This window comes from Amaranthus tricolor, chromosome 1 (genome assembly GCF_026212465.1).
Source record: "Amaranthus tricolor cultivar Red isolate AtriRed21 chromosome 1, ASM2621246v1, whole genome shotgun sequence".
Taxonomy (NCBI): domain Eukaryota; kingdom Viridiplantae; phylum Streptophyta; class Magnoliopsida; order Caryophyllales; family Amaranthaceae; genus Amaranthus; species Amaranthus tricolor.
In genome coordinates, this window is record NC_080047.1 from 38,959,589 (window position 1) to 38,971,695 (window position 12,107).

General features: G+C 32.6%; 1 protein-coding gene across 1 annotated transcript; it reads left to right on the plus strand.

Annotated features, from left to right (window-relative positions):
* The first annotated feature begins 868 nt into the window (after nucleotides 1–868).
* Nucleotides 869–2,741, plus strand: LOC130817805 (protein DETOXIFICATION 55). Its single transcript, XM_057683716.1, has 2 exons — nucleotides 869–1,026; nucleotides 1,142–2,741. The coding sequence occupies exons 1-2, from the start codon at nucleotides 895–897 to the stop codon at nucleotides 2,582–2,584; spliced, it is 1,575 nt and encodes a 524-aa protein (XP_057539699.1). The 5' UTR covers nucleotides 869–894; the 3' UTR covers nucleotides 2,585–2,741.
* The last annotated feature ends 9,366 nt before the right edge of the window (nucleotides 2,742–12,107 follow it).

Below are 12,107 nucleotides of genomic sequence, written 5' to 3' on the forward strand. Positions count from 1 at the left end.
AACACTTAACTCGAAATCAACCTAAAAACCCGAAATGAACACCTCCGCGGGCTGTGTCAGTTGTTGGTGTTGCAATCTCTTAGGGACGAAACAAGTACCATTTAGGGAGTGAAGTTCTTATCAGCAAGATGTGATCCTTTCCGAACTGATATCAAATATCGCACATGGTAAATTGACTGCACATGGCATATTAACCTCCTAGAAAACATGAAAAGCTTAGTCAATACTTCTATGATGTAACTCTTAGAGGTGATAATTCAAAGTGACAACATACACTTAACTATCCCTCAACAACAACAATGTCAGAACTTTAATCCCAAAAGTTTGGGATCAACTTACACTTAATTATCCCTGATGTAAAAATTATAATAATAATTAATAATATATGCTGTAAGTTAAAATCAGACAGAAGATACAAAAATCATAGGCATTTAGGCACATTGTTATTACTAGGTGTTTTGTAGAACAAAGTTTAGGAATGTAGTAAAACATTAAATTCACAAATATTACTAAACAAGATCTTAATAATTGGTTCACAGTACTAAGCCAGATTAGGCAATAAAATGACCTTAAAGACATCCATTAATTAAGACTTAGATGAGCATTCCAAAATCTAACATTCTTTAGCAGTCGTTTTAGAAAGTATGAGAGTTTGATCTGCCTAACATTATAGCTGAATCTGAACACATAGGACCACTTATGCAATATTGCTTCTAAATGCTATAGAAATGAGTTATATGCATATCTTGTCGAAATACTATTAGCCAGAAATACTATTAGCCAAGTAAGAAAAAAGAAAAGCTTTTTATTGGAAAAAAAGGAGAAAAGGGCATCCAACTGACAGTGTCTTCAAAGCCTTATAAAATGTCATCAATGTCCTGAAATCCAACACACATGCTCCTCCCACTCCAGCCCACACGAAAACATCTCGGTCTCACTGACTTGCTACTTCATTCACCAAACACAAAAGATAAGAATATGGTTGATTCTTGCAATACTACAACACGCTCAGCAGGAACTGTAGAGGTATGGATTTTAGAGACTTTGTTTGCTAATACTGTGGTACGATTCCCTTCTTTATCTGACTAGTTACACTTCTACTACTCTTTTTGATCGTTTATGGTCTATATTGTTTGTCCAGGTGGTAGAAGAGTTAAAGAAACTGTCAGATATAGGATTCCCAATAATGGCCATGAGTTTGGTGGGCTACCTCAGAAATATGATTTTGGTTGTATGTATGGGGAAGCTTGGAAGTCTGGAGCTTGCAGGCGGTGCACTAGCCATTGGCTTCACCAACATCAGTGGTTACTCAGTTCTGTCGGGTCTAGCCATGGGAATGGAACCACTATGCAGCCAGGCTTTTGGTTCTCATAATATATCAGTTTTAAACATTACTCTAAGGAGAACAATAATAATGCTATTAACAGCTTCACTACCAATTGGGTTTTTATGGTTTAACCTTGAGCCTCTCATGATTATGCTTCATCAAGACATAGACATAACTCGTGTTGCGAGCCTCTATTGCCGGTTTGCAATCCCAGATCTGATTGCCAACAGTTTCCTTCATCCGCTTCGTATTTATCTACGTAGTAAAGGGACAAGCTGGCCACTGATGTGGTGCACTCTGCTTGCTGTTCTGCTGAATGTCCCCATAGCCATCCTTCTATCTTTTAAACTTCATCTAGGTGTTCCGGGGTTAGCTGTTGCCACCTTCATCACTGACTTTAATGCTGTTTTCTTCCTTCTCGTTTACATTTTCTACAAAAATTACAACAAAGAGCCAAGATGTGAACCTTTACTTTCACCAAGTTCTCCAGATTCAAAAATTTCATTAGGAGAGGAATGGGGAACTCTACTTAGAATTTCTTTGCCAAGTTGTCTAGGTGTCTGCCTCGAATGGTGGTGGTATGAGCTCATGACCCTTCTTGCGGGTTACCTTGAAAGACCACAAGTTACACTAGCAACCTCAGCTGTAGTGATACAAACAACTTCCCTCATGTACACCTTACCTACTGCTCTCAGTGCATCGGTGTCAACACGAGTAGGCCATGAGCTTGGAGCAGGTCTTCCTAAAAAGGCGTGTTTGACATCTAAGTTAGCGATAGCTTTAGCTCTATCAAGCTCAATTTTTGGTCTTCTATGGACTATACTTGGCAGGAAAATATGGGCAAGTCTATTCACAGATGATGATAAGGTCTTAGAACTTACAACAGCAGTACTCCCCATTATAGGACTCTGTGAACTCGCTAATTGCCCACAAACTACAGCTTGTGGAATTCTACGTGGAAGTGCAAGACCTAGTATTGGTGCATTAATCAATTTCTACTCATTTTACATAGTCGGCACACCAATCGCCATAGTTTTAGGCTTCGTTCTAAAACTAGGATATTCGGGCCTTTGCTATGGTCTTCTAGCAGCTCAAGTGGTTTGTGCTGTCTCAATTCTAACAGCAATATACAAGACAAATTGGGAAAAAGAGTCCTTCAAGGCTATGGACCTAATGGGATGTGCACCAGCAGGAAAAAACCGAGCATGTTATGATGATGAACCTGGATATCTAGCAGTTGTAGCTTGTCTCAAGTGAAAAACTCGAGGGTCTGACAATCATTATAGTTTAAATATTTTGGAGTTTATTTATCCCAATATAATCTATTGCAAGTAATTCATTAATGTAGCATGAACAAATGAGATGAAAATGGTAAAAGAAAAAAGAAAAACGATCCTTCCATTTTAGTGTACGAATTCCATTTGACATTTAAACCGATGTCGTATAACAATATCACCTCAAAATCAAATAAGAAATATGATGCCTAGTATAGAATACAAGGGCATTACAGAAAATGGCATCATGAAAAAGGAAAATAGATATCACCTAATATGCGAAGCTCTCGGATCCTCTTACAATCAGCAGAAGTACACTCTCTGCAGTCTGCACATTAGTCCAAGACATAAAATAACCTCTATGAACATAAGTTGTCAAGTTTAATCACAATTTACAACACACATCCAAAACTTACTCAGATGTGTATTTTTGATCAATCCTTTCAAACCAGTCTCGTGCTTATAATTAATCCCCAACCAGCCTTTTTGATGATCAACGCAGTAAGCAATGGCCTGTGATCGTTCCTCGATCATAACCTAAATTATTTAGGGTATACGAGGCCCAACTAAAAATAAATTATGTTGGTGACGACTTCATACGTCAATCAGCAAAAAGAACGTCAAGACAAATCCAATAGTTTGTTCCCGGCATTGAAAGAACTCAACAAATATTGAAAACAGAAATTGCAAAACAAAGAAAAAATGCACAATTTTGGTAGATGGGGAAAATCCTAATATCAATTTGATATTAGACTACAAAAGCCCGCCTTTGAACAATTGAATGAATATTATTTCTTTAGAGTTTAATGATTACAAAGCATAATCCAAACTCTACAAGAAGAATCCCCTTAGAAACGGTGATGATTGAAAAAATCCCCAAAAAACTCTCACTAAAACCCTAAGTTTAGAATGTGGCACTCAATCTCTAATTCCCAAATGCTAGATCAACGTGATCTTACACGATGTGTACAAGAGATATACAGAGCTTTACATAAGCTTTGGAACCAGAAGGAATACATTTGAATGATATAACAACCCGCGTTTAGAACTGAAATACTCAACGGGTTCACTCAACCAGGTCAAGCGACTTAAGTGAGGTCGAGTGTTGGTCGAGCAAGAGATCAGAATGAGATTAGTGGCTTCTGATCTCTTGCTTGACCAAGTCGACCAGCTGGGAAAGGTCGAGCCAAAGGTCGAGCAAGCAGCAGGACTCAACAAATCACTACACTGTTTTCACTAATCTTCAAAAAACATCCATTCACCATGTCAAACCTCCAAGCCTCATACATCATCTTCATACTCACTTTGGGATTATTGAGTCACCATAACATACAGAAGACATAAAACTCAGCATCACATGAAACAAATTGACTGTAATCGAACCATGAAGGCAGAAGAAAATAATTTTTCCTTTCCACTTAAATCGACGAAGAATGAATCTGTTGTTATGTTTAAACAAAAATTAGCATACAATTTCAGAAGCATGCATTTGTAAAAACAATAAACAGTTCTGATCAAGGTCATGGACAGATTATATACCCAAGTAATTCCATACCATTCACCCAAGCATAAACAAGCAACATGTAGTTGCTTTTGCAAAGAGAAATTCAGGTATGTCTTGTATTGTTCAAATCATAGCTGCACATTAAGCAAAACGCATATATATTGAGCAAGAAATATGGAATTGAGTCTAAGCACCATCTTGCTCACCCTAAAAGCCTCGATACAGACTTCAAAAAAAAAAAAACCCGATACATATCAAAACTTTATTACACAATTACCTTCATCGGTCAGAAATGCCTAACACACCATATACAGTGATGTGTTAATAGCCCGCCTTCATGTCAGACAGCTGATAAGAGCATATAACATTTGATATATTCATTGACAGGATAATAATGTTATCAAAAGTAAACTCAAAACTCAAAAGAAATAGGATTAATACTCTAGAAAGCAAAGCATCATTAATAATGCAGCAAACAGTTGATAAGCTAGCAATTAGCAGTTGCAGACACCAATGAAAAGTTAGAGAATCATTTCATTTGCATTGATGAACTAGACATATATATAGTAAATAGTAAAAGTTAGATACAGAGTAGTATACCACTATCAGTTTGATTTCCATAATTACATCGATCAATCAATAGGCTGATAAAATTCCAGTCAGACTTGCATTGGATTAATACTTGTGGTTCACAACAGTCAACATACAGTAGCTGTGTTCGTTGGTGTTGCTCTCCATCTCTCAGACTCTCAGTCATCGATCATCTTCATTATCTTCATATCATTATCTTCATAATGAAAAAGTGACAGAAGTCCATTACTATTACTATTACTAGCAATGCTATTTTTTCATGTTTGTTGAAATCTTGGTTCTTCACATAATGATTAGGCTCTCTGTCATCTGGTCTTATCCTGGTCCGTGCAGGTGCGACGTGCGACACTGCGAGTGTGAGTGCGCTGCGAGGCCTTTACGATATCTTCCGTAGTGACTGAAGGTTGCCTTGACTTGACTTCATGGATTTCAGTTCATCAATGGCTGCCACTATATCAATTCTTTCTTCGAGTCTCATTTTCAGTTCTCCAATAATTTAATAGCATCTCCAATCTCTTCAACATCTCGTTTGCTTTTCTCCTTATCAGCATTCTCAGGGTCTGTTTTGATTGTAACTGAGCAGAACATTTGGTGCATTTGAAGTAAAATCTGAAATTTCGAATTCACATCCTCCTTTCGTGAATTAAACTTGGTTCCTTTCTAGATGTAATTGGTGCACCTGATGCTCATCGGCAACATCATATGACTATCATTTGATGATTTTGTTTGATTTTGAACTTTTTACTGCCATCGTCTAGGGATTTTCGCTGGATCAAAATCAGGAGCGTAGCTTTGTTCAGCACCTTCCTTCTCCCATTTTTTTCCTTCGATCTTTTTCCCAAATGAGGGCTTGGAAAATCAAAAACTTCAAAAATTGTTTCAAATAATTTCACCTATTCGTTGTTCTTTGAATAATTTTAACTATTAATTATTTTTAAATAATTATATTTTTTCACCGACAACACCATTTTACATTTTTATCGTCTATCGCAAATACCTACAACAAAAAGGTACACAAATTTTTACTTGAGACCGTCTTTATAAAAGACACGTCTCAAATGGACCGGCCTATTATTACTAAAAAAAACAACTACCAAAAAAACACGTGTTGTGTAACTCTATTTAGAGTTGGTATTATAACCTATTGAAGTTGGTAATAACCTATTAGAGTTAGTATTATAACTCATTAAAGTTGGTATTTGGAGTTAGTGTTATAAGGTATTAAAGTTGGTAGTTGGAATTGGTGTTATAACCTATTAAAGTTGGTATTTAAAGTTGGTATTATAACTTATTTGGAGTTTGTATTATAGCCTATTTGGAATTGGTGTTATAACTTATTGAAGTTGGTATTATAACATATTAGAATTGGTATTATAACTTATTAAAGTAGGTATAAACAACAATTTAATAGGTAAAATGTCAAATCCAAATATCAGCTTTAATAAGTTATAATACCAACTCTAATAGGTTATAGTACCAACTTCAATCGGTTACAACACCAACTTCAAATAGGTTATAACACCAACTCCAATTATTAACTTTAATAGGTTATAATACCAACTTTAATACGTTATAACATCAACTTCAATAGTTATAACACCAACTTTAAATATGATCAAACGCGTGAGTCAATTGGGTTGGGTCTGAGAGAATCGTCTTTTATAAAGATGGTATCTCGGGAGAGTTGCTGAAAAGGTAGAGTTAGAACATCGAAGAAGCATAAGGAAAAACAAGAAATGAATGTAACCGCAGTAGAGAGATGTTATGTCATTTATACTCAACCAGACAATATAAATTAGGAAAACTTGCTCAAAATAATCTCAACTATCACTCATTGTCCATAAATAATCTCAACTATCACTTACTTTTTTAATAATCTCAATTACTACTACAGTTTGTTCATAGCATACCCCTTCCTCTTATTACCGACTACAGCCGGTTAAAATTATACTGTTGGAATCTTCTTGCCCTTTCCTTCTATTTAAATGCTTTTTCTTCTTTCCCATTACTTCTCCCTCCATTGATGAATTTTAAAACCCCAAAAAATAAAATTGAAAGTTCAAAATTTTGCTTTCTCTTCCAAATTCAAACATCATTGTTTTTCTAAGTTTTCTCCCATCCTTGTCATTTTCATTACACTCTCATCACTGTTTACCCTTTTCAACCCAACCTCAAATTGCATGCAAGCCGAATTCTTAAAAAATAAGAGTGTTCATATTTAACTTCATGTCTGGGTCAATTTATATGGAACAATATTGACACCAATAATCTAAGCCATTATTTGTCCATTTGAATTTACCCCCAAACCATAACTTAGCAGTGAACTTATCAAGTGCACAATCCTAAACCAAAAAAAAAGGAAAAAAACAACATATAATAAAAAATAACAGATTTAACAAAATATTAACCTAATTGCAAACAAATTAAGAAAGAAAAAACGAACATACCATTGAAGGACCTCAATCCAACAGCTTCGATTGATCTTCTGTGCTTTGATTGATCTTTTGTGCTTCGAAAGATTGGATTTTTAGGGTTAGAAATTTGATTTTGGGGATCAGATTTGGGACTATAGAGGGAAGTAGGTGTGGAATTATGAAGGGAATTAATGGGGAATGTTTCCGAGTATATGAATTAAAGACTATAACAGAACAAAAAAAGGAAAAAGAAATTAAAAATATTTTTACCTGTTGTTACCGGTAATAAAAGGAAGGGGTATGCTATGAACAAACTATGGTGATAGTTAGGATTATTTAAAAATAAGTGATAGTTGAGATTATTTCTGGCCAATGAGTAATAGTTGGAATTATTGGACAATTTTTCCAAAACTTTAAATAAATACTTTGTCATTTATACTCAAATAAGCTTCCTACTTCTATTACAATTAGGATTAGATTTTTTTTTTCAAAGGAACCTAATAATTTATTGATAAAAATATCATATGACATTTACAAAAGAATAATAATCGATTAAATACGTAAAAATTTTAATCAAACAAAACTATATATAGAAAAAGTCACAATTCTTGTAAATGAGATCTAACATTGAAGTCTTCCCTATATCACATCGTTATTTGATGACACACCCTCCTTCCAGGGGTCTTTAAATCTAGTGTGACTTTGAAATAGGAATAAATTTTATACAATTAATGGTATTAGTAGAATTGACACTCGTGTATACCTTTTTACCGTCGAATTGATAACAAGACTACAAACTATTACAATGAGAGACTGTAAAACCTAAGATATAGATAGAACAATTCTACAATATAGAGAGAATATAAAATATTTGTAGCTAAAAAGGAAAAAAGTAAAAATAAAGAGATTAGGGCAACTATAAAGTTAAGAGTAGCCCAAAATTAATAATGAAGGTTAGAATTGTTTTTGGAGAGAAAAAAGAAGGTGACAGAAGAGGGAGAAAGAAGGGAATTTCTTTAACAAAAAGGTTACATTACACAATTAGGATTAGATTAGAGTACTATATTACTTCATCCGTGATTTAAATCTTGCACAATTTGACTATTCACATTTTCTGATACACAATTTTAATCGTTTTCAATTGTTAATATCTCTATTTATATTTATTAAAAAATTATGGAAACTACAAATTAATATATTTTAGATCAGGACAATTCAAATAAGATTTCATATCATTATATTTTAACTTATAAATTAACAAAATTATAAAAATCAAATTTTGCTAATGAGTGCACAATAATCAAATAGAGCAAGATTTAAAGAAAAAACTATTATTTTACCATCACCACTAGGATTACTATTAATCTAAAAAGAAAATTGGTGAACTACTTAGTTCTTAATATACATAGGGATAATTGGTTGATAATTTTACCAAATACCAACATAGCCACCTCACTCTCTTGACAAGTTTAGATTTATAAAAGCCATTTGAATGGCATTTTAGTTGAACCTTCTCACTACAAAACCTTGTTATATCTGCTCAATGTTGACATTCTCGTGTAGATCAGTCCAGTGTCCCATTTAAGGTTAGGGTTCGAGTGAAGAGATATTATATAAATCATACCCACTTTTCTTTAAAGGAGAGCAAAAGAAATATGCGCAATCAAATTAAACCCCCAAGTAATGAGAGTTCATCTCTTGCGAAACCCATTTCTATATATAATCCTTCTTTGATTCTCATTACACATTTAAATTAATTTTTATCTCATATGAACATTTCTCTCACTTTCTTATAAATCACACTTTTTTATCCACTTGTGGCATATACCATGAGACAAAAAAGTATAATTTGACAAAGTAATTTATTGCCATGTTTATTGGGCTTTTTTTTAGTTTTTGTGATACATAAATTTTCAAATGAGACAATTTCAGAGTGAGATAATCTCTATTAAGTTGACTAAATGTTAATTTACTAACTCACTTATAACCTTAAACTAATTAATTTGATAATATACTAATTATATGAGTTATCTCATCCGGTAATTTATATCAATGAAGTAGCCAATATTTCACTCTCTCCATATCAAGACATTGACATGATTGTATATTATACAACTATAAAAAAGTCTGAAATCATTTAAATTGTATGAATGATAGTACAAAACAATTAAAAGAGGTGAATGAAAATAAAAGAATATGAAAAGGATATTATCATAAAAAAACTATACGAAATAAAAAAGAGTAGACTAAAAAAAATGTGACAATCTCTTAGATACATAGGCAATGTGTTCTTGGCAAATAACTAATAGCTGATAGCTAGTATCTAATTAGAGTAACTGATTTGACCAGCGGATTTATGAGATGATTTGACTAACTAATATTCATAACAATAAATTATTTCAACCAGCTAATTTATCAAACACTAAAATTAAATGGTTTTACTATCTAACCATTTATTTATGTAAAAAAAAACTAAAAATTTTCGTAAGCTCTTATTTTCAAACACCCCATATAAATTTAGGAAAAATTAATTTTAAAAATCTCTTCCAAAAATTTCAACTTTAAATTAATATTTAAAATTTCATGTTGGTCACCCGCATAGGGAGTTAAACATCTTAGGTGACATTTTCATGTTGGTTCATGCGTCTATCCATAATACATCAATTTAAAAAAAATAAAAAAACAAAAAGGGAGAAGAGCACTCAGCCACTAAGCGTCTAAGCCACCCTTCCTTCCCGGCAATCGACACCATCAACCTTCCACTCTAGCAGCCAAGCAACCATTGACAACCGTCCATCCCACCCACAACCACTTGTAATGAGTAATGACAACGTAAATCATTTAAGATTAGATTTTTAAAAATAAAGTTATTATTGTGAAAGACCGTCTCTCAAATAAACAACCGTAAAACAAAATGTCATATTCTTATTTTCTCATGAATAAGATGTTTTTGACTGGAATACACGGACACTTCCCTGAACTGGCGTGTCCCGTGTCGGACACGGACACGCGAAAATCCGTGTCCGACACGCCAAATGAAGTGTCCAATATTTTAATATTTTTTCGAACACGCGGACACGGCAAGGACACGGCAGGGACACGGCAAGCAGTCAAAGACACGTTTTTTTAAAAAAACTATTTTCCTTTCTTTTCTTCTCCGTTACTTCCCATGCTTCTGATAGATATGGTCTAGATATTGATGAATTATTACCACATTTATTATCATTATTTTCAATTTTATCATCATTTTTTCCTAATTTTTGCAACCCATGAATGATTGAAACCAACCTTGAATCTCTATCTTCTTCAGAAAAAACAAAACCCAAATTCATAAACCCTTTAAGTTCTTCAAATTCAAGGTCAGATAAACTCTTACTTAATCCCTTCTTTTTCTTCTTATTGGTAATTTCTGGGTTTATTTCCTTTAATGGAGAAGAAATCAATTTTAATTTTATTTTTTCTGGGTTTTTTTCCTTTACTGATTTTGAATAATCTTCAAAATCTTCTGATATTTTCACTGAAAAAAATGATTTGCAGTTTTGATGTTAGAAGAACATAATTTAGAGAAGAATAAGAATCACTTAATTTTGTAGGGAATTTGAGGTAATTTTTTCTAGAAAGGGAATTTTAGTATGAATTGTTGGCAAAGCTGGGATTTCTAAATTTGATGTGGGTATTTCTGGGAATTTTTTGGATTTGAATGGTTTTGTCTGGAATAAATTAATAAAGATTGTAAAATTATCTTTAATTTGATATATTTATTATATTACCATTTTCGTGTCCCCGTGTCCGCCATTTTTAAGTTGGCGTTTTCCCGTACCCGTGTCGTGTCCGTGTCCGTGTTCGTGTCTGTTTTAGTGCAACCTAGGTTTTTGAACAAGCTGCTGTAATCAGCTATCAGTTGGTCAAACCATTTAATAAAATCAGTTGGTCTGCCACTGTAATTAGCTATCAGTCATTTGCCAAACACCTACAATTTTCTATTTTATTTATTTTGCATCATTTACGAGTAAAATTTCTCACATTATAATTTGAAATGATTTACAATGAGGAAGATATAAGAGTATAGTTTATATTGAAATTTTTATTGCAACAAAGATTTATGGCTTTTTGATTTTAAATTATAATGAATAACATTAAAATATCTTATTAAGTTATTTGTGATATTGTTGATGATGTTGGCTATAAAAAGTCAATTTTAAATAATTTCTTTATTATTACCAACAAACTAAGAATGAAATTGCGTATATTTAATTTCACACTCGATCTAAACAAAATTCATTTTATAGCATCAGGGAAAAAAAATATTATATTATTTTTTTAAAGTTCACATAATATTCAAAAAATTAATAAACTCAAATTAAAATAATGATATTTTTTTCAGTATGTTATCTTTAAGATAATTGGGGAAAACAATTCTTGGACAAAATATTGTATTAATTATAAATTAGAAATTAAGAAGATTTGATTAATTTTCATCAACAATGAAGTATAAACAGCAATTTTTAATAATTGGTTAGCAAGGACAAATATATGAATGCCATGAAGCACGATTTCTTATTTTATACAATGATGATGTTTAAAAAAAAAAAAAAAAAAAAAAAAAAAAGTAGCGGACTAGCGGTTGATATTTATTTATTAATTTGTAAAGAGTAAATATCCATCACTAATTAAAGCCAAGAAAACGACAAACTTACTCTTGCTTTCATCCCCATTCATTTTCACACATCAAAGCTGTCATCAAATTCCCACATGTTAAAAAGAATAGAAAATCATAATTTACAAATTATTGTAAAAGATAAAAATATACTAATAAAATAAGCAAAATATAAAAAGATAAATTACAATTTTAAAAATATCACCTTATCAAATCTCTCCAGATGAGTGTGATTTGTCAAGTTGGTAAATAACAGTTATTAACTTAGAGTTTGCTCCATATTAAATTACAGAGAGATTACTTTTAACACATAAATCGTTGTGAGAAACGGTCACTTCGA

Coding starts and splice junctions, on each gene's coding strand:
- LOC130817805 (XM_057683716.1), top strand. CDS start 895: ATGCTCCTCCCACTCCAGCCCACACGAAAACATCTCGGTCTCACTGAC. Junction 1,027..1,141: donor GCTCAGCAGGAACTGTAGAG/GTATGGATTTTA, acceptor TTGTTTGTCCAG/GTGGTAGAAGAGTTAAAGAA.